Raw genomic sequence first — 23,202 nt, 5'->3', positions numbered from 1 at the left:
GAGAGGTTTTTGCTATAGGGCGTGTGCGCTCGCCAGACAGACAGAAAGCGAGAAATCACCCCCCCGGGGGGATGGCCACACCGCAATCCCTTCTCCTCCATTCTCCTCTTGGGATCTTGGGCACGCACGCACACGCGCCCGGCGTGAGTTTTAAGCCACCAGGTCTGGGACGTGAACCGCGGTCGACTATGTGGGAGTCCAGCGACACAGCCATTACACTAACTGCTGGTCCCCTAATTTACATTCTTAATCAATAATAAATGAGAGGCTCTGTTTTAAATGTTTACCAAAATGATAGGTGAAAAATGGCATCTGCTTCTAGTTGCCTTTGCATAAATTATAGGGAAGCTGCATGATATTCTTTATTATTGTTTGAGACTCTGGCTATTTCTTCTGTAAATTCTATCATATCCTTGGGCCATTTTTTAGTAAGTTCTTTTATGGCTTGTTTAACCCTTTCTATAATTACTTAAAATTTTTTTTCTGATACTTTAATGATCCTGTTTCTTAATATATACATTTCAACTCATCTGGAAGGGTTATGACCACCCACTGCTAAACAGAACTTCCAGGCTGACAGCCAGCAACCTGCCGTTGAGGCTGGAGAGGATCTGACTGTAAAATATTAACTAGTGGCTGTACTAAATAATTAGCAAAATGGACTTTTTTGTTTATTTAAATATTTTTTTCTTTTTAGAATTTTATCTTTATTCATTTTAATTTTAATTTGACTAGAGAGGAACAGAGAGAGAGAAAGTGAGAAAGCAGGCCACTAGGTCCGGGACTTAAACTGCAGTCAGCCATATGGGAGGGGAGTCCAGCGCCCTTAACCACATGCCACCTGACAGTGCCTGGACTTTTTTTTTTTTTTTAAAAATTTTTTATTTTATTTAACTTTATTTTACTTATTTATTTTAATTTGATCAGAGAGGGACAGAGTGAGAGAGGGGAAGTGAGAAAGCAAGCTGCCAGGTCTGGAACTGGAGCCACGGTTGACCATGTGGGAGTCCAGGGCCCTTAACCACCATACCACCTGCCGCTCCTAGTAAAATGGACATTTTAAAAAAGTTATTTTATTTTATTTATTCATCCCCCCCCCCCAGTTTGGCCAGAGAGAGACACAGAGAAAGAGGGAAAGTGAGAAAGCAAGCTGTTAAGTCCTGAACTTGAACCGTCATGTGGGAGTGTCCAGGACCATAACCACCATGCCACCTGCTGGTCCCAAAATGGACTTTCAAGAGAAATTTATTGAGATATAATTTACGTAGCATAAAAAATTCACCTCTTGTAGGGGCTGGCAGGTGGCGTGGTGGTTAAGGGTGCAGGAGTCATTCATGGTTGCAGTTTGAGTCTCAGACCTGGCAGCTTGCTTGCTCTCACTCTCTTGCTCTGTCCCTCTCTGGTCAAAATTTAAAAATAAAGTTAAACAAAATAATTCTTTAAAAAAAAAATTCAACTCTTTTAAGTGTAAATTTATCGAGTTGTACAACCAGTTTTGGAATATTTATATCACCTCAGTAAATTCTTTTATGCCAGTATATAGTTAATTCTTATCCCACCCTGAGTTCCATACGTGGTTTTTTTTTTTTTTTTTGGAGAGATTTTCACTGTAGGGCGCGTGCGCTCGCCAAACAGACAGAGAGAGACATAGAGACAGAAAGCGAGAAATCACCCCCCAGGGGGGATGGTCATGCCGCAATCCCTTCTCCTCCATTCTCCTCTCGGGATCTTGGGCACGCACGCACACACGCCTGGCGTGAGTTTTAAGCCACCGGGTCCGGGACACGAACCGCGGTCGACTACGTGGGAGTCCAGCGACATAGCCATTACGCTAACTGCTGGTTCCCGAGTTCCATACGTTTTATAGAAATATTGCCATACAGTATATGAACTTCTGTGCCAAGCATCTCCTTTAAAACAACATTCAGTTATCTTGACCACTTTAAATACAGTTTACCCTCTTCTGGCTAAATCACTCCCATTGCCCCTGCAAGTTTGCCAGCTAAAGTTCAGAGATCACTTATTCTCGTTTCGAAACGGTGCCCTCAGTGAGGCTGACGTCACTGTCCTTTCCGCTGTGTTAGCAGTGCCACACTCTGCTCTACGTGTATAACCTACCAGCGAATAAAGACGGCAAGAGCATCAGCAACAGGCTCCGGCGCCTGTCCGACAACTGTGGCGGGAAGGTGCTGAGTATCACGGGCTGCAGCGCCATTCTCCGCTTCATCAACCAGGACAGTGCCGAGCGGGCTCAGAAGCGCATGGAGAACGAGGATGTCTTCGGGAATAGGATCATTGTGTCCTTTACTCCAAAGAATAGAGAACTCTGTGAAACCAAGAGTTCCAATGCAATTGCTGAGAAAGTGAAGTCTCCCAAAAAACTGAAGAATCCAAAATTGTGCCTCATCAGAGATGCAAGTGAGCAATCTTCAAGTGCCAAAGCCACGCCTGGGAAAGGGCTGCAGGCAAATTCTGGATCTGCCGCGAAACACACGCACGTTAAAAGTTTACAGGTAATTGAGATCCTTCTTTTCTGGAGTTTTGGGTAGGTTTGGCTTCTGTGTGCCTGCTTGCTTTTTGGTGTGTCCTTTACTTTTATTTCTGTTTTTGATGGTACTCAGAGTCAGTTTTCTGTCCAGGATTTAGCACACGTTGGCCCCTTAAGCTTTAAAGTCCACTGCACTTGTGTCTTTTAAGGAGCTGTGCCGCATGGAGTCCAAGACGGGCAGTAGAAACAGCGAGCACCAGCATGGTCACCTGAGGCTGGTCGTGCCTCCTCACAGTCACCCAAGCGCTGCAGTGCCCACGTCTAAAAATCCGGGGATGGCGGATTCAGTTTACAAAACCAATCAAAAGTACGTTAAGTTACTCTTTCTCATCATTTCTTTTTTCTTTTTTTTTTTTTATTTTTTAAGAAAGATTTTTGCTATAGGGCACATTTACTTGCTAGAGAGACAGAAAGCGAGAAATCACCCCTCCTCCCGAGGGGATGGCCACGCCGCTATCCCTTCTCCTCGATTTTCCTCTCGGGATTTTGGGCACGCACGTACACGTGCCCAGCATGAATTTTAAGCCACCAGGTCTGGGGCTTAAACCATGGTTGACTATGTGGGAGTCCAGTGATGTAACCATTATGCCATCTGCTGGTCTCTTTTTCTCTTTTCTTTCTTTTTTAAAATTTGATATAGAGAGTAGTGTACTTGTAAGAGTTGGGGAGAAAGCACTTCCTGGGTGAATGGCCTTGCCACAATCCCACTTTCTCCATTCTCTCGGGATTTGGGGCAGACACACATAAGGCACCCAGTGTTTTTTAAGCTGTCGGGTCCAGGACTTGAACCTCATAGTTGGCCATTTGGGATCTGGCTGCCTTAACTAGCACATCACCAGCTAGCCCTTATTGATTCTCTAATGTGAAGGAATACATATGACCTATTCCCTCTGATTTTTCCTGTCTATCAGAAAAGAAAACCTCAGTGCCCGAAGTGTTACCAGTTCTCCCATAGAGAAAAAAGATAAAGAGGAGAGTGTGTTCCAAGTGAGTTATCCCTCCGCTTTTAGCAAGTTGATTGCATCAAGGCAAGTTGGTCCTCTGCTCACGTCTCAGTCTTGGTCTTCTCGGTAAGTCTAGCTTCCTGATCCTTGGGGGTGGTTACATGTAGCTGGAAGGATTCTGAAGTTGTGTGTTTATTCGAAAGAGTTCGGATAATACAGAAGCACACAAGTGAAAGGCAGGCTCTTATCCTTCCTCCATCAGGTCAGTCCCCCTTTTCTCAGGGAAGCCGAGCTAACATTTAAGGGCAGTGCTCCTCACCATTTCTCTGTCCTTTGTGGGGACATCTTAGTAAGCAGTGGGCAGAGACAAGCCTGTCCTGGAGTCCTTGGCCAGTTTGGGAGGCATGTACAGATGTCCTAATGTGCATCATGTTGAGGAAAAAGCCCAAACTAGGCATTCATTGATCATTTTTCTTTTTAAATTTGTTAGAAGGTATGTATACATATGCCAGAGAAAGAGAAAGTGAGAAAACACCCCCTACAGAAGATGGTCGTGCCAAGAAATGGTCTCCATTTCTTCCCGTTGGGATTTGGGCATGCGGGCACATGTGCCTTCTGTGTTTCTCAAGGCTCCATGTCTGAGACTTCAATTGTGTAGTCAACCATGCAGGATCTAGCTGCTGTAACCACCACGCCACCTGCTGGCCTGATCATTCTGTTTTTTTGTTAACTTGCCAGAGGGTGGGTGTGCTTGCCTGCAAGAGAGAGGAATGGAAGGGGAGGGAGAAAGCACACCCCAAAGGAGCGTGGTCATGCCACAATTTGTTCTCCATTCTGTTGGGATTTTGAGAACACGCACACAAACACACACACACTCCTTGGGTATTTTTTAAGCCACTGAGGCCAGGATCTGAACTGCAGTCAACCATGTGGGATCCAGCTCCCTTAACCATCAGGGAATGAGGCTAGCCCCCCCAGTGGTGATTGTTAGTGTGGTACTTTATAGGAAGCTGCTTGAGAAGTAAGGATTTCTGTAAACCACTGTAGTTCCTTATTATTTATCCACCTAAACTTTGTGAACTCACACCAAATCATTCTTGAGCTTGGGAGACAGAGGAACAGTAGGCCATAGTGCATTTCCTTGAACTCTTCCTAGCATTGAATGGATTCTGCTGAGTTGGTGAAGAACCACCTCACAAAGTGACTGTAGACCTGTATAGTTACATCCAAAAATCCACTTAGAAGTTGTTTATTTTTTTTGGAGAGGTTTTCGCTATAGGGCGCGTGCGCTCGCCAGACAGGCAGAGAGAGACAGAAAGACAGAAAGCGAGAAATCACCCCCCAGGGGGGATGGTCACGCCGCAATCCCTTCTCCTCCATTCTCCTCTCGGGATCTTGGGCACGCACGCACACCCACCCGGCGTGAGTTCTAAGCCACCGGGTCCGAGACGCGAATCACGGTCAACTACGTGGGAGTCCAGTGACATAGCCATTACACTAACTGCTGGTTCCCTAGAAGTTTTCCTGATGTGCTGAAGGAGTGCAACAGATGAGCAAAGATATCTAGCTTTTTAGGGCCACGGGGGAGGTTAAATAACTTAAATTGAGTATCTAAGACAAATTTCCTTAGGATAACCCCCCCAAAGTAGAAGGTAAACACATCAGGACTGCCTGTAATTTCTGCCTTTAGTTTTAAATAATCCGGTGAAAGAATATTTGATATTAGACTGTTGATTATTAACAGTGCTCAACAGTAAGTATATGTTTAAGATGAAAGCATATTTGAAAACCCAGTGTTTAATTCAGCTGTGTTCTGGGAAGGCTTCACCTAAGCCTAAAAGAAAAAAACCTACATGCATAGAACAGTTTTTTCAAAATAGTTTTAATGTTTGTGTTTTAAGCAGGAGTATGTCTCCAAACCTCTTAAACAGAGCATCCCCACTTGCCTTCAGTGTTGCAAACGTGAGCGGCGGAGCTGATTGTCCAGATCCATATGCAAATGGTGCTGACGTCCAGGTCAGCAACATAGACTACAGATTGTCCCGGAAGGAGCTGCAGCAGCTCATGCAGGAAGCATTTTCTAGGCATGGCAAGGTAACCTGTCACTCTTATTCTGTTTCACCATTTGATGGAGTTGCAGGTCAAGGTCACTTATTTTAGCACACAGAAACATAGCCAGTACATAAAGTGTGACTAAACTGCTTTGTATGCCACCTTTTCCCTCTCCTGCTCAGGGTGGTGGTACCTCCAGTTTTTAGGGTGCAGTACTGGAGAGCAAGAAACCTACTGGTGAGAAGCACTCATCCTAAGTAGGGATTTATTTATATATTTATTTTCCCAAATTTCTTTCTTTCTTTCTTCCATGAATGAGAGAGACAGCACCATCTTGACCCCACGATCCACCCCAGCTCATGGGCACAGGCATTTCTGTTTTTTGGAGAGGTGTTTTTTTTTGTTTGTTTGTTTTTGTTTTTTTTTGCTATAGGGCGCATGAGCTTACCAGAAAGACAGAGACAGAGACAGAAAGTGAGAAATCACCCCCCGGGGGATGGCCACGCCGCATTCCCTTCATCTCCATTCTCCTCTCGGGATCTTGGGCACACACGCACACACGCCCTGCATGAGTTTTAAGCCACCAGGTCCGGGACTCAAGCTGCGGTCAACTACATGGGAGTCCAGCGACACATCCATTACGCTAACTGCTGGTTTTCCAGCACATGCATTTCTAGTGTACTCAGGGAGGTCTCTAGACATGAGCCTGGAACCGACCCATTTGGGTCAGCCTCGTGTGTCACATTTTACTGCTGCGCCGCTGTCCAGTCCCAGTAGGCAGGAATTTAAGTGGCACTTTGGGGAATAAGATATTGATGAGTGTTAGGTAGCTTTGTTTGCTAAAATACGAAATAGGATTCTGAAATAATGTTGGCTGTTTTTGTTTAAATCTTATTATTTCTGACTCAGTTTTCAGGTATAATTTTGCTAAAAATGTATCCCTTACATATTTTTTAAAATGGCTATGCCTCAGGTTTTTAACAGGGTCTGGAGAAGACCTCTGGCACTCCTCCCAGATCCCTCCTCCAGGTGGCCTCTGAGTCTGCCTTGGAGATCTGTGTGTGCCAGAGCACTGAGGCAGAATGGACTAGTCTTATGTCTCTGAAGGCCACCCCATCCAAGCTCGCGTACCTTCTGGTCAGCGGAAGTGTAGAGTTCAGACAGGTTCCTTCCCAGAGCACTGTAGTCCACTGCCATATTTCTAAAGATTCGCCTTTGCGTTTCAGACGTCAGGGCTCAGTGACAAAGGATTCTCTTTTCCTATCCACTGTTGTAGGTGAAGAGTGTGGAGCTTAGCCCCCATACAGATTATCAACTCAAGGCCATCGTTCAGATGGAAAACTTACAAGAAGCAATCAGTGCAGTGAACAACCTCCACAGATACAAAATCGGCGGCAAGAAGATCCTGGTCTCACTCGCCACAGGAGTTGCTAATAAATCACTCTCTCTACTGAGGTAAAAAACAAACAGAAGCCATTGATTTTAGGAAGTTAATATTTAACTCAAACAATTTAGGAAATAATAAAAATAGATTTGATCACATTCCCAGTCCTCTTGTAATGATGATATATGCACTAAGGTTTATTCTCTATTGATAGAGTTAGAAATAGCCATTTGACTCTTGTTCAAGTCATTAATCAAAGGTGAAGCCGAACTCAAACCTGATGGGCACTTTGGAGTAAAATGATACGCCACACATTCAGAACAGGCTCTAAGAATAGTAGACCTCTACAGTAAAAGCAGATGGCCTAAAAAGTCAGAATGTCACCTTCTCATCTTGGTAGAAGGTGGATTCACTATGGAGGCCAGACCTACAAAGCTCTAAACTCTCAACTTACAGTTGTAGTCTTATATCAAATAAATACCCCGCCCACTCCACAAATCTACATTATGACCGTATCAGTTTTAGGAATCTGGTAATCATGTTCATAAAAAGATTTGATTCTTCTTTTGCTCTCCCTGTTCTGGGATAAACTACTAGAACACGGTTTATTCTTAAATGAGTGTTTCGACAATCAAGAATCTTTTCTTTTACTTCACCATTATTGTAAGTTATGTTTTTATTTGTTAAAATAAATATATTACTCCTTGAAGAAAATGTAGAAACCTTAGAACATAAAAGAAGGGGGAAATCATTCATGATCCTGTTATTCGAAGCCAATCACCCTTGAGAGTTCAGTGTTGAGTGTGTGTTTTCTCCATTGGGTGTTTTTTGATGCCTTTTTGTTTTTCAAAACCATAGTTGTGGGACCAGCAAATGGTGTAATGGTTATGTTGCTAGACTCCTTTGTAGTCTGCTGCAGTTCAAGTCCTGGACCCAGCAGCTTAAAATTCACACCCGGCACATATGTGCCCAAAATCCCAAGAAGAGAATGGAGGAGAAGGGATTGTGGTGTGGCCATCTACCCTGGGGAATGATTTCTCACTTTCTGTCTCTCTGGCCAATGTGTGTGTCCTATAGCAAAAATCTCTCTTTAAAAAAATAACAAAGGAAAAAAATCCATAGTCATGATTATATTGTATACATTTGGGTATTCTCAACTACAGAAATTCTAATCACCTATTTCTAATATACAGCCCACAGTATGGCAGGAGATAACTCAAGCTATTCTGCCTTTTGCTTTAAATTAACAACCAGGTGTTTGTCCTACTGTGAACAGTTTGTCTTTCTGTTCCACTAGTGTGGAAAGCCTTATGATTGCGTCTCAGTCTAGCATGGTTCCAGCAGGTGGTATGGTGGTTAAGGTACTGGACTCCCACGTGGCTTACCGTGTTTTGAGTCCTGGACCTGGCAGCTTGCTCTCTCTTTGTCTCGCACATGTGCCCTATAGCAAATTAAATAATAATTTTAAAAATTCTCTTAAAAAAGAAACCCCAGAACTCTCAGGTGTGACTTTATCATCTTTCATTGACTTGTTCTTAAAATCCTTTTAGTTTTTTAAGAGAGATTTTTGCTACAGGGTGTGTGCACTCACCAGAGAGACAGAGAGACAGTATGTGATAAATCACCCCCCAGGGAGATGGCAATGACATCTCCTCTTGGGATTTTGGGCACACACGCATATGCTCCCAGCATGAGTTTTAAGCCACTAGGTCTGGAACTTGAATCACGGCCAACGAAGTGGGAGTCCAGCAATGTAACTATTATGCCATCTGCTGAATCCCCCTAAAATCTTTCTTTTTTTTTTTAATAATTATTTATTTAATTTTACTTATTCATTCATTTATTTTAATTTGACCAGAAAGAGATACAGAGAGAGAGAGAGGGAAAGTGAGAAAGTAAGCCACCAGATCCGGTACTTGAACCGCGGTCGGCCATGTGGGAGTATCCAGCACCTTAACCACCATGCCACCTGCTGGTCCCTCCCCTAAAATCTTTTCTTTAAATTTCTCTGGAAAATAAATTCTAATATATCAGAAGCTGTTAAATTGATTTTGTGTACCTGTTATGTTAGTTTTTTTGTTCTTTTTTTGGGGGGAGAGGTTTTTGCTATAGGACACATGCGCTCGCCAGACAGACAGAGACAGACAGAGAGATAGAAAGCGAGAAATCACCCCCCAGAGGGGATGGTCATACTGCAATCCCTTCTCCTCCATTCTCCTCTCGGGATCTTGAGCACACACACACACATGCCTGGCGTGAGTTTAAGCCACTGGGTCTGGGACTCGAACCGTGGTTGACTACGGGGAGTCCAGCGACATAGCCATTACGCTAACTGCTGGTCCCCCTATTATGTTAGTTTTATGAACTCTGTTTTTCAGAGACAACTCGTAGAGGAAGTGATCTTCCAACTAATAATAATTTTGTTTTACAGTGCAGAAACAATGTCTATTCTTCAAGATGCTCCTGCCTGTTGTCTGCCTCTTTTTAAATTCACAGACATCTATGAAAAAAAGTAAGTTAGATTTATTTTTTCATCGATCCAGTCAGTACTGCTTGGTGATTTAATGCAGAAAGCCATTGTAGAACTCATAAAGACCTTTTAGTCCAGTGGGGGAATGGCAGATGGCAGCTTTAAATTTGAAATTTTCATACCTTTTTTTTTTTTTAAGAGAGATTTTTGCCATAGTACATGTGTGCTTGTCAGTGACACGGGGAGAGACAGAAAGACAGAAAGAGAGTAATCACTCCCCTCCCCCAGGGCCATGCCATAATCGATTCTTCTTGGGGCACTCACACACGTGTGCCCAGCATGAGTTTAAGCCTCTGGGTCCAGGATGCAAATTATGGTCGATTATGTGGGAGTCCTGCAGTGTAACCATTATGCCATCTGCTGGCCCCTTACCATATATTAAAAAAGAAAAGAAAAAACACACAATTTTTTTAGAATTATTTATTTATTTAACTTTATTTGTTATTTATTTATTTATTTTTTGGTGAAGTTTTTGTTATAGGGTGCGTGCGTTCACCAGAAAGACCGAGACAGAGAGCGAGAATTCACCCCCCAGAGGGGATGGCCACATCGCAATCCCTTATCCTCCATTCTCCTCTCAGGATCTTGGGCATGCATGCACACACACCTGGAATGAGTTTAAGCCACTGGGTCTGGGACTCAAACTGCGGTCGACTACATGGGAGCCCAGCGATGCAGCATTATGCCATCTGCTGGTTCCGTTATTATTTTTTAATTTGACCAGAGAGAGACAGACAGAAAGAGAAAGGGAGCAAGAAGACTGAAGGTCTGGGACTCAAACCATTGTTGGCCATGTGGGAGTCCAGTGCCTTTAACCACCATGTCATCTGGCAGCCACCTACCATACATTTTTAAAACTTTGTTTATTTTTTAGCAGTATAGACCATCAGTCTCCAAAGCTCTACCTTTCTTTCCCCAGCCACCTGATTCATTTAACTATTCATTGAGTGAACCTCTTTGAGCACCCTGCGTAAGCTCGATAGTACTGGAGCTGACCTGACACCATGTCCTCTATACTCAGTGCATAGTAGGTACTCAACAAGTCTTTCCAGAGCTAGGCAAGACATAACCCTTATCCTTGAGGAGCTGCATCTAGAAGGGAATAGAAAATGCTCACAAATTGTTGAATAAAACATGAAACTCAACTGAAAAGGAGCAGGGAGAAAAGCATGCTTCAAAGATACATAGGGGAGGGGAACAGGGAGCTTGACCATCATTCCGTGCATTACAGGGAGCCACTTGATGCAGTGGAGGAACAGGGAAGGGGGGAGGTCTGGTCAGGAAGACTTCTGGCAGCTGTAGTGTCTGAGGCGGCGTGGGTGAGGGGAAAGGGTGTGGAAGGGAAGGAACGTGCTGCACCAGCCTCCGTCATGAACAGATGCTATGCAGCAGAAGGGACTAGATACACAGAAACGTCACATGTGGGTGAAATGGGACGGGTAGCTAGTCTTAGGTAGTGGGCCATGTAGACACTAGAGGTCAGTATGATTCTGATTTTTTGTCTTGGATGACAGGGAAGATTGTTGTACAGTTACACTGTAAATGGGGAAATAAAGTGTGATTAGGAGGTACACTGAGTGTTTGACCTTACTTTTGGACAAGGAGTTTTAGGGGTCGTTGAGTAGCTAAGTAGGGAGTTCAGATAGCCTTCTGCATGTTGGGAGGCTCCCTGTGGAGAGAAGAGAAGTCAGCTGTGAAGATAAGACAGTCACCGCCTAAAGATGACCTTGGAAAGCACAGGAGCAGGTAAGACCAGAGGAGGCAGGAGGAGAACCAGAGAAGGGCAGAACTGGATGGAATGCTGCCAGGGCCAGGGAAACCCAGTGTTGTAACGAGGATGTATGGGAAGAGCATGTCAGGAATGTGGAGAACCAAGGGGCCCGAGACAATGGTGTGAGGTTTGGGATGAGGTAGAGGTCTTTGGTATCTTTAGAGCCATTGCTGGAGTCCAGTGGGATAAAGCCCAGAGGGGAAGGGGCTAAGAACCAGTAGGTGAAACAGCAGGAGCAGCTCCTGCTGCTGTTGTTCTGGAGGAGACGAGAGCATGAGGCTTCATGAGAGCTCAAGGGAGAACGTCCGGCCGTGGGAGTCTGGAGAGAACGGGCTCTGACTGGTAGGGGGGAAATTGAGTGGGTGGGTAGGATCCTGGGGTGGTAACGTAACCTGTAGCAGGAAGAGCAGGAAGCATTTATTGAGCACTTCCTGTGTGCCAACCCCTTATGTTAAGATGAAGAAAACTTCGTCATACTTACTCACATTTAATCCTTGTATCAGTCCTATGAGATAGATACATCCCATTTTGCAGATGGGAGAATTGAGGCCCAGATTGGTTCTGTAACTTGATTAAGGTCACACAGGTTTGAAACTGAGTCAGGATATGAACTCCAATCTGTCTGCCTCCAAGGCCTGTACCTTTACACTCCAGGTCCGAAAGATGCACATCAGGGCTGGTTGAGGAGTCCAGTCTCAGGACGTGTGGGTCAGGCAGCTGGGTGAGGTGAGCGGTAACTTCTGAGGGAGGAGAGCAGGAATAGTGAGAGGTAACGCAGGTGGGGGTTAGAAGTGAGGGGAGCCAGGTTGGGAGAGGTGCCGTCAGATGATTGGATGAGGTCACGTAAGCACAGAGACTGGGCGGGGTGGGAGGGCTGAATGAGGCAATCACTGTAATGTGCAGGGAGCCAGAGGTGACTCAGAAGGCTACCAAGCATTTCTGGCTCAGTGGCGAATGAATTTATAGTGGAATTACTTTCATTTTACTTTTGAAGCAACGGAGGTCCTATTCCTGGTTATAGCCTTCTATTTAAGCAGGACACACGTCAGCCTAATCACAGAAACGATCTCTCTAACTCAGTGTCACAGAGACGATCTCTCTAACTCAGCGTCACAGAAACTCTCTTAACTCAGTGTCACAGAGACCGTCTCTAACTCAGCATCTCTTTTTCTCTGGCTTTTAGGTTTGGACACAAGTTGAATGTGTCAGATCTATATAAATTAACAGACACCGTCACAATCCGTGAACAAGGGAACGGACGCCTGGTGTGTCTCTTACCCAGCTGTCAGGCCTGCCAGAGCCCCTTGGGGTCTTCCCAGTCCCACGACGGCTCCTCTACCAATTGCAGTCCGATTATATTTGAAGAGTTAGAGTATCACGAGCCTGTCTGCAGACAGCATTGTTCCAATAAGGAGTTCAGGTATACCACCCACTTTCCTTTAGAAATAATCCTTTTGTAGAAGATTGTGGACCATCTGTTAGAGTTTCCCTGTGAATATTTTGGACCCCTAAGGAATATCAGCTGACTGCTGTGTTCCTTTTCTACAGTGAACATGAATTTGATCCAGACTCTTACAAGATTCCTTTTGTGATTCTCTCTTTGAAGACGTTTGCACCCCAGGTTCACAGTCTTCTCCAGACCCATGAGGGGACTGTACCTTTACTAAGGTGAGCCACGCCAAAGCCACTGTGAATGGATGTCTTCCTCCTCCTCGTTATAGAAAGTCTGCCGTCCCTGGCGACAGCCGCTCCCAAGCAGGTCCTGGAGGCAGCTTCACTCACGTCAGCCTTGCAGTCAGAGTATACTGAAATGGATCCTTTCACTCAAGAAAGGATCAAGAATATTTTTGTGCTAAATTTTAGAAATGTAAGCGTAAGTAAGACAGGTTCTTTATGGGGAAGCGATGTATTCTAATGCTGTAGTAGACCACACAAATGCTGTGAGAGTGTACACAGCCTCAAATGCTTGTACATTTCAAGACTTGACAGACAAATGTATTCTTCCAAAGTCCACTTACCCACCATGATGGGAGACTTTATGCAAAGGGCAGCACAGGACTAAGTGGTCTTAATGCCCTGTAATGATAAAATAGGTTAATAACTAACTTGGAATCCAGTTGTTTATTTTCAGCTCCCTCTCCTGGAAAACTGCCCAGGAATTTCTAGCACCTTCATAATGTGTCAGAGAAACCTGGAACCTTACATTTACTCTTTAAACTCCCATCACGGGCATTTACATAGAAATGGTTTATTAACAAATCTATTAAACCCTCTGTTTAGCTTTTTCATTATTTTAATTGAACCTTTATTTTTTTTTCTTCCCATTCAGCTTTTCAGATTGTTATGCTGCAGAGTTTGGTGAACTAGAAGCAGTACAGGAAAACCATGGGGGCGTTCCCCTAGAGCACATCATCACCTGCGTGCCAGGGGTGAACATCGCCACTGCTCAGAATGGCGTCAAAGTAGTTAAATGGATTCACAACAGGCCCCCGCCGCCCAACGCTGGTAGGTGTCAGGTGTTCAGTCCTCCTGCACTACCACCTGATTGCTGCCTACTATGAGCCTGGGGCAGGCTGCTACATTTTATTTAAACACTGTGCAAAAGCACCATGGATACCTCTTTCAATATGTGAAATCTCTCTCTTCTTTTTTTTTTTTGGAGAGGTTTTCGCTATAGGGCGCGTGCACTCACCAAACAGACAGAGAGAGAGATACAGAGACAGAAAGTGAGAAATCACCTCCCAGGGGGTTTAGGCACACATGCACATGCACCCGGCGTGAGTTTAAGCTGCCGGGTTCAGGACTTGAACTGCTGTCGACTACGTGGGAGTCCAGCGACATAGCCATTATGCTAACTGCTGTTCCCATTATGTGAAAATCTCTCTAAAAAATGCTGAGGTTTTGGCAGAACTCGAATTTTTGAAAGTATCAGCGTGTATTATGTAAAAAAATTAAAGCCCAGGTACCAGCATAGTGTAATGGGTACATCGCTGTACTCTCACATAGTTGACTGCGGTTCGAGTCCTGGACCTGGCAGCTTAAAACTCATGCCAGGCACATGTGTGTGCATGCCCAAGATCCCAGGAGGAGGATGGAGGAAAAGGGATTGTGGCGTGGCCTTCCCCCAGGGGGTGATTTCTTGCTTTCTGTCTGTCTGTCTGCCTCTCTCTCTCTCTGTTAAGCACATGCACCCTATAGTGAAAATATCGCTCATAAATAAATAACATTAAAACCCAGGGCCAGCAGGTGGCATGGTGGTTTAAAGCACTGGATCCCACACGGCCAACTCTGTAGTTAAAGAGTCTTGGACTCAGCTCTTGAAAACCAAGCCAGGCGTGTGTACATGCATTCCCAAAATCTCAAGAGGAAAAGAGTTTGCAGTGTGGCTTGTACCCGTGGGAATGATTTTTCCACAGCCACCAGTGAGCACACGTGCTCCACAGAAAAAAGAAAAAAGAATTTAAACCCCAAATCCCACTGTTTCAAATCTTTTTAGCTATTACCTAATTTTGCGAGGCATTTGGTATTTGAAGATAGTATCTCTCAATGCAAATTTTCCTTGGAAATTCATTTTGATTGACATTTTTGACTTAGGTAAATGTAAAAATAAGTAACTTTACAGAGAATTGGACTGGATTTGGATTAGTTTCTGATTACAGACACTCCAGTTGTAAATGTCTAGTGCTTCTGCCTGTGATCAGTGCTTTAAATGACTGCTTTCATATGAATACGCTTCTCTTTGGCCCACAGAACTCCCTTCCCTTCTCCTATCTTCTGCTCCTTTATAGGAAAAAGGTGAAGATTACCAGGGAGCAGGGCCAGCAGATGGCATAATGGTTACATCGCTGGACTCCCATGTAGTTGACCGTGGTTAGAGTCTCAGACTCAGCAGCTTAACACTCAGGCAGGGGGCAGGTGCATGTGTGCCCAAAATCCCACGAGGAGAATGGAGAAGGGATTGTGGCATGGCCATCCTCCCCAGCGGGTAATTTCTCACTTTCTGTCCGTCTCTCTAGTGAGCACACGCTCCCTATAGCAAAAATCTCTATCTAAAAAAAAAAGATACCAGGGAGCTCTGCTCAAGTTCTGGGAGGAAATGTATTTGTACCAAAGCTGCCTACCAAACCCTCCTGCCTGTCCCCTCGGCCTCGCACTCCTCAGGGCCCATCGGTGGTGCTGATTCCTGCTTGCTCTCCTGTGCCATGAGCCCATAGGCCTCTTCTACCTTTCAATAAAGGTTTCCATTTGATTATTTATAATTTTTAAAATAAGACATTTTTTAGGTATGTGCATTCAGAGTGATGCAAAAACTTTTTTCTTAACCAGTTTTGTGTCTTGCTAGTTTTATTCTATAGCTTTGCTGGGTTTTTTGGGTGATAGTTTCTGCTCTACTGTGGGTTCGTGGTACTCTCTGGCTACCTATCTAATGACCGTTTACAATCTTGTTTCTGTGGGAAAGTGTGTTCCACATGACCATGTTACAAATGGATCTTGGAATACAACCAGTTTATAAACTAGAATCTCCCAGTATATTTTCACATCTACTGTAGGTAATGCTATAATGGACTTTGGTTACTAAACTTAACGAATTAGTATGAAAGCTATCCTGTGAGTAAGGTGGACCAGCCAGTTGATTTGATGGGAGCTGCGTAGAGAAGCTGAGATGTAAAGCAGCTGCTTGGTTTCATCACCTTGCTCATGATCAAGGGACTGCAAGGTTAGTTACCTTTCCACTGGTGGGATCTTGCTTTATGTCTTATGCATATGCATATTCTATTTCTCTCTAGACCCTTGGCTTCTGCGTTCTAAAAGTCCTGTAGGAAACCCCCAACTGATTCAGTTCAGCAGAGAAGTGATTGACTTACTCAAGAACCAACCGTCTTGTGTCATACCAATTAGCAATTTCATCCCATCTTACCACCATCATTTTGCGAAGCAATGCCGAGTATCAGACTACGGCTATTCCAAGCTGATTGAATTACTAGAAGCAGTGCCTCATGTGTTGCAGGTAAGGAATGCAAAGAGATTTTAAAAAGGGTAGTAACCTGATCCCTGAGACATCAATTCTGGGTCCTGTTGGTGTCCTGGTGGTTAAAGCTGCTGGACCCCGTACTTTTGACTGCATGGTTCAAGTCTTAGATCCAATGGCTTGAAAGACACTAGGTGCATGTGCATGCGTGCCCAAAAATTCTGAGAGGAGAATAGAGGTAAAGGGATTGAGGCATGACCATCCCCCTGGGGGGGTGCTTTCTCATCTTCTCTCACTCTCTTTATCTCTGTTTTTCTCCTGCAAGTGCACACCCCAATAGAAAAAATGAAAAAAAAAAAAAATTTAAAAATCAAGCGTGAGCAAAACGTCCCGTAAAAGCTTTCTTCAAAGTGCAGGAAATGGGAAATTAAACATTCCTGCAGGTTGGGGATGACAGACTGTGCGAGGGCAAAGAACTGCTCTGCAGAGACTGTCTTACCGTGCAGATACAGTCTCTCAGGTGTCAGCCCTCACGTGACTGCCTGTGGTCCTCTCTGTCTTGGGAAGGTATCGGATGGGCAGATAAAGGGCCCCAGAAAAGCCTTTGCACTCGTTGTCTTGCTAAGGTAGGTAGATGTAAATTTCCTTGACAGAAGGACAGCTTTCCAGGACAGCTCTCTGAAACTCTCAGAAGAAAACAATTCAAAATGTATTCTGGGGGGCATATTTTGGCCTCCCACAACATGCAAGGTGGCTTCTCAATTTTTAGAATGTTGCAGATTTCCACCCTGAAGGCACTCTTTGGAGGACTAAGGAGTTTCCCTCCCATCTCAGTAGACTGGTGACATGATCTCCCTCCACACAGTTCACTGTCACGAGAGAGCTGCCAAAAACGTCCCCAGATTTGTATGCCAGAGCCTTCCTAGGAGTCCAGGGCTTACGTTGGCGATGATACAGGCTTAGAGCATAGTGTTCAACCCTAGGAAGACTTTCCTGTTAACTTACAGTGTCATAATAGCTTTCCTCTTGTAAAAAGGGCTTGAAAAACTTTAGCTGCTATTTAGAGACAAAATTAGTTGTTGGGAGAAAAAGCAGTGGAAAACAACTGTGGACACCTAAGATAGTGTGGGATGAGGGTGGGAAATAGCAGAGGGTAAAAAAATAAATAAATAAAAATAAATTACTTGTCCAGATAAGACAACTTTTCATTTCTGTTCTCATGACTTTTGAGGACGGGATGTGCAGAGACAAAAACAAACAAACAAACAAACAAAAAAAAACAATGACAAAGAGGGTCCCAGGCATGGGGCAGTTGCCCCTCACATTCCGTAGATTGAGTGTGTTTCAAAGTGCAGCTGTCACGTGTGAAGGGAGTTACTCTGTGAAGGCAGTAGTGCACGAGAGCACCAGCAACAAAAAACGGTATCTGCCAGGGTCTACGCACATGAATAATCGAAGTGTTTGATTTGCAGATTCTTGGGATGGGTTCCAAACGCTTGCTGACCCTTACCCACCGGGCCCAGGTGAAGCGCTTTACTCAGGATGTACTAAAACTTCTCAAATCCCAGGCCAGCAAACAGGTGGTGGTGCGAGAATTCTCACAGGCTTACCATTGGTGAGTGAGGAAAAGGAAGCAATGAAAGCAGACACTTTGCCCCCTAAGTTTTAAGTGGTTTTATAATTTTTCCATTAAGCACTCTCTTGCACACACTTAGTTATTTTACAGTAACCATATGACTCATTCTACATCATTTCCATTGCTAAAACAGGTGTTTCTCAAAGGACTGGGATGTCACCGAATATGGTGTTTGTGAGTTGATTGATATCTTATCGGAGATTCCAGATTCAACCATCTGTTTGTCCCAACAAGATAATGAAATGGTCATCTGTATCCCCAAGAGAGGTGTGTGGCTTTGATTGGCTGGAAGGTTATTCTCCATCACCATGGTTATTTTAAAACTGAATGGTGTAGGACATGCACTTTTCCTTCTCTCAATTGTTCCTGAATACTCCATGGGGAATATAGTTCGAGAACTACTGCTCTGGTATGATGGGCTCTGTGTCCTTCAGAGTGGATGAGGTTGGTTGTCAAGAAGAAAAGCACACTAGTTTTCTAGAATTTACTCCACAAGAAAGAAGTGCAGACCCCGCACTTGGTTAAAGAGGCTTCCTCAGCTTGTCTGTGGCTATTTGAGCCATGGTTCGTGAGCTGAGACTTGTTACCATGGCTGTTGCTTGTCTCTCCTTTGTAACTCGGGGCTTCTTTGCCATGTACACTTGAGAAGGGATGAAAACTCAAATGAATGCTTTACTTTGTTTTTCAAATTATGGTAATTCCAGTTGAAGTCTGGGAGATAGGATAGTTAAAAATTAATCTATAGGGTTAGCCCTGTAGCACAGTGGTTAAGTGCTGTGCATTGGGAGCGGGATCTCACATGGCTGAACACAGGTCGAGTTCCAGACCTGGTGACTTGAAAATATGCTGGGTTTGTGTGTGTGTGTGTGTGTATACCCTAAATCCTAACAAGATTTAGAAGTGGAGGAAAAGGGTTGCAGTTTAACTGCACCCTACTGAGAGGTACTGTCCCCTGTCTGTCAAGCACATGGATCATCTGACAATAAAAGAAAAGACAAGGAAATTATAAAAATGAACCAAAACTACCTATTATCACATTCATCTGCTGTTATTGATTAATGGTTCTTAAACTGTGCTTCTACAGGACATTTATGTTCATGAAATCATAGTATTCCAGAGCTGACGTTAGTAATGGCAGTCTTACACTTGAGAGAGGCCAGTGTGGCATGGTGGTTAAGATGCTGGATTCCCACATGACTGACCATGGTTTGAATCTGGACCCGGCAGCTTGAAAATCATGCCAGGTGCGTGTGCATGTGTGCCCAAAATCCCAAGAGGAGAATGGGTAAGAAAGGATCATAGCATGGCCATCCCCCTTAGGGAGTGATTGCCCACTTTTCCTCTCTCTCTTCCTCTCTCTCTCTTTCTCCAGCGAGCACATGTGCCCTATGGCAAAACTTTTAAAGAAAGAAAAAAGGAAAGAAACAAAAACTTAAGTTTAAACTTAACTTTTTATCTTTATTTTTGTTAAAGTTTTAATGCTCAGTCCAGTACTCTAACTGAAGATCAAATGAATAAACAAAACATGCAAATTGTTCAGAAGTGTGATTTCAATAGAAAAACTTTCTAGATTACTTTTTTTTTAAGGTTTTGTTTGTTTGTGTGTTTGCCATACTATGCGTACACTCATAGGAGGGAGAGAGAGAGAGAGAATGAGGGAAAGTAAGAAATCACCCCCCAGGGAGGATGGTCACACTGCAGTCCCTTCTCTGTTCTTCTGGGATTTTGAGCACACCCACACACATACATTGGGTATGATTTTCACGCCAGCAGGTCTGGAACTCAAACCACAGTCGGCCATGTGTGAGTCCAGTGCCTTAACCACCATGCCCTCTAGGTTACTTTTAAGCATACAGAGAGACCCATGTGTGTGTAGTTCACATGAGGCGAGGGCGGAGGGGAAGTAGTTAGAAAATTGTTTCTAGCTTGTAAGATGGCCTCGTGTCCCCTTGTAAGATGAATATGTATTTCACAGTACGCTGTAGTAGTATCACGACGTCCCAGTATTCCGCTCTTGAACACGTTTGAGAGTCACTCGCAAAGAGGGAAGAGTACACATTTGTTTTGGGGTCACATTTGTTTGGAAGAGGAAGGTGTTATCTCTTGTAAACTCTGACGAGGACTGACTACAGTATGGATGTTAAACACAAATGGGTAGAAGATGATTGTGATTTGTTTTTCCTTTTCCTTTTTCTTTTCTTTTTTTTTAGAACGTACCCAGGATGAAATAGAAAGGACGAAACAGTTCTCTAAGGATGTTGTTGACTTGCTGCGTCACCAACCCCATTTCCGGATGCCCTTTAATAAATTTATTCCCTCTTACCATCACCACTTTGGTCGGCAATGCAAACTTGCATACTATGGGTTTACCAAACTACTTGAACTTTTCGAAGCCATACCTGATATTTTACAAGTGAGTGAAGAAATTCTAGTGCTACAAATGTTTTCATGAACAATCTATAGGGAGCTTTTTTGTTTTGTTTTCATTTTTAGGATCTATAGTCCTGGAAGGTAGGGGATTATGTAAAAGGATGAAAATCTGAAATATTCTAATCAGAGAAGCTATGTTCTTGATTCATTAATATTTTTAGGTAAATGTGGGTATTTTTTTCCTCTCAAAGAATTATCCTTCAAGCTTGTTTTAGAGTAATTATTGAAAAGGGGATTAAATACTTTGATTTATTTTTTCTTAAAAGAATTATTTAATTTTATTTATTCATTCATTCATTTAATTTGACCAGAGAAAGACAAGAGAGAAAGAGAGGATAAGTGAGAAAGCAAGCCACCAGGTCCAGGACTTGAATCGTGGTCTGCCATGTGGGAGTATCCAGCGCCTTAACCACCATGCCACCTGTTGGTCCCCAGTAGTTTGATTTCTTAAACTGAATATTCTTCCTTAGTGCCCTCATTTTCAGATCTCTCTTGTGTTGGAGATAGGATGAGTACATGAAGTAGTGTCAGTGCTGTGCTGTTTAGCTGTTGCTAAGCTAAACCAGATTACTGTTGGTTTTATTAATAATATTTTTGGTTCCTAAAGTGATTTTTAAACATTTTTTATTGTGGCAGAATACATATAACATAAATTTATCATCTTAATACTTTTTAAATTATATTTTAAGGTTTTTTCTTTTTTATGATGATGATTATTATTTATACATTCAATCGCATATTTTAAGGTTTTTGTCATAGGGCACATGTGCTAGCCAGAGAAAAACAGAGAGATAGTGAGAGGGGAAGTGAGAAATCACCTCCTTGGAGGGATGGCCATGCCACAGTCCCTTCTCCTCCAATCTCCTCCTGGGATTTAATTGGCCACAGATGCACATATGCCCAGCATGATTGTCAAGCTGCAGGGTCCAGGACTTAAACTGTGGTCGGCCATGTGGGAGTCCAGCACTGTAACCACTACACCACCTGTCTTAATCATTTTAAGGCCCCCATCTTAACCATTTTTAAGTACATGTTGGACATTCCTAATCTGAAACCCAAAATGCTCCAAAATCTGAAAGTTTTTGCTCACTGATACTATACCATAAGCAGGGACTTCCGCACCTGATCGCGTGACGGGTCCCAATTAGAATAGTGCGAATATTAAAAAAAAATTGTATAAAGTGACCTTTACGCTGTGTGTGTGCCTTGTATACGAAATCAATTAATTTTGTGTTTAGATTTGGTTTCCATTCCCACAACAGCTCTTTATGTATATGTAAATATTCCGAAATCTGAAACACTTCTGTTCCCAAATGAGGGGTCCTCGTCCTCTGTCCTGCTCAGTGGTGTTGATTAAGGACATTCACAGTGTGGGCCCAGTCTCCAGAACTTTTTCATCTTGTAAAACTGAAACTTCTTACCCATAAAACATCACTGACACGCTTGTAGTTACTATTCGTGGACATTTTCATGTCATTTAATTTCATGAGCAGTCATAATTTACTCACTCTGCTTTTCCTCCTCCCTGTGTTTTCCCAGGTATTGGAATGTGGAGAAGAAAAAATCCTTACTTTGACAGAGGTAGAACGATTCAAAGCTTTAGCTGCCCAGTTCGTTAAACTTCTTCGGTCCCAAAAAGACAACTGCCTTATGATGACAGATCTACTTACAGAGTATGCTAAAACTTTTGGTTACACGTTTCGTCTCCAAGACTATGATGTCAGTTCAGTTTCAGCTTTAACACAGAAGCTCTGCCATGTTGTAAAGGTAAACAGATTTCTTTTCCATAAACTGAAACCCACGGTGGCATCATCCTCACCGGATGTCCACATGCACTTTAGCGTGTCAGTGTCCGTGCCTTGTATGAATTCCTGTTGCTTCACAACTTGTTTTACATGTCACTCGTACCTTATTAGATTAATAGCGATGACTTGGTTTGACAGTTTAGATTTCTGGTCTTCCTATTATGTGTTTATTAATAACCTTGACAAAGGGATGCCCTTTTGAACTGAAAAGGTCCCTCTTTATGCCAGGGCGTCTCTTCTCAGGTGTGTCACTCTCTTGCACTGCTGACCTGAAGTCGAAGCCTTCCAGGCAAGTCTTTATCTTGGGAGTTTTGGGGAGACAGAAATCATGTACCTTTTCTCCCCTTCAGATTCTAACTGACTTAAGGGAATATTTATTGAACAGAAAGTGAGGACTCAGAATTGGTTTTTTGCTGGTCTGGCTCTGTCAGACAGGGTGCTGGACCTCTCACCACCTGGAACTGAACTTTCCCTCCCAGTCCTATGCTGAGCAGCTGGGCCATTTTCACGCCGCCTCCTTTTCAATCTACTGCCCCCTCTGCCGCTGAGAGGGGCTCGATCAGGAGCAAGTGAGAGTGGGGAGTATGGAGCGCCGCCTGGGAATTGGTGCTCATAGACAGACTATGGAGGACTGTGGAGACGTCAGGGTGTCTCCGGGGTGCAGGCCAGGGAGAGGAAAGGGTTGAGTTCAAGTGGGAGTTTGCCAGGTGAGCACAACAAAAAGGCATTAGTGTGGGTAGTTTAAAGTATTGACAAGAACGGTGAACGACTTAGTGGACTTAGTGGCCCTTCACTGCCTGGAGGGATAAAGAGTAAAGTGAAGCCAGGAGGGGCTCGTGAAGGGGAAGAACTGGGAGGATCAGCACTGGGGAGGGAAGAAAAGTGAGCAGAGCTGAGCAGTGCAAGTTCCTTCCCGTTTCCCACCCCAGCATCAGCCCCAGACTTTGTTTCTCATGGGAGGTTTTATGAGGTAATTTTGGAAGTGAGTAATGACAAGATCCACAGTGTGACCCTGGGGACAGGTGTCTGTGGTGGAATAAAGTTAGAAGAGAATGTCACTGGAGACCAGTGTGGGATAGGTCACCTGGCTGTGCAGCTGTGCAGGATGCTGGAAGAGGTGGGCTGAGGTGGAT

General features: G+C 43.8%; 1 protein-coding gene across 9 annotated transcripts in view; it reads left to right on the top strand.

The window, feature by feature from the left end:
- Window positions 1-23,202, top strand: part of MARF1 (meiosis regulator and mRNA stability factor 1) — a 55,805-nt gene that overhangs the window by 18,476 nt on the left and 14,127 nt on the right. For 4 of the 9 annotated variants that reach the window (XM_027771077.1, XM_014587084.1, XM_014587081.1 and 1 more), the window contains 14 exons: window positions 2,085-2,513; window positions 2,698-2,855; window positions 3,460-3,618; window positions 5,394-5,586; window positions 6,821-6,999; window positions 9,360-9,440; window positions 12,413-12,649; window positions 12,778-12,897; window positions 13,559-13,734; window positions 16,017-16,237; window positions 17,671-17,813; window positions 17,968-18,101; window positions 20,045-20,247; window positions 21,804-22,031. In XM_027771077.1, the coding sequence (XP_027626878.1) occupies window positions 2,085-2,513; window positions 2,698-2,855; window positions 3,460-3,618; window positions 5,394-5,586; window positions 6,821-6,999; window positions 9,360-9,440; window positions 12,413-12,649; window positions 12,778-12,897; window positions 13,559-13,734; window positions 16,017-16,237; window positions 17,671-17,813; window positions 17,968-18,101; window positions 20,045-20,247; window positions 21,804-22,031 (2,661 nt within the window). The remainder of the gene's footprint in view (window positions 1-2,084; window positions 2,514-2,697; window positions 2,856-3,459; window positions 3,619-5,393; window positions 5,587-6,820; window positions 7,000-9,359; window positions 9,441-12,412; window positions 12,650-12,777; window positions 12,898-13,558; window positions 13,735-16,016; window positions 16,238-17,670; window positions 17,814-17,967; window positions 18,102-20,044; window positions 20,248-21,803; window positions 22,032-23,202) is intronic. The other 5 variants (XM_027771079.1, XM_014587083.1, XM_027771078.1 and 2 more) reach the window with 3 other exon arrangements.

The sequence above is a fragment of the Tupaia chinensis genome, unplaced genomic scaffold, assembly GCF_000334495.1.
Source record: "Tupaia chinensis unplaced genomic scaffold, TupChi_1.0 Scaffold000182_1, whole genome shotgun sequence".
Taxonomy (NCBI): domain Eukaryota; kingdom Metazoa; phylum Chordata; class Mammalia; order Scandentia; family Tupaiidae; genus Tupaia; species Tupaia belangeri.
This window is presented reverse-complemented; position numbering and strand designations above follow the sequence as displayed.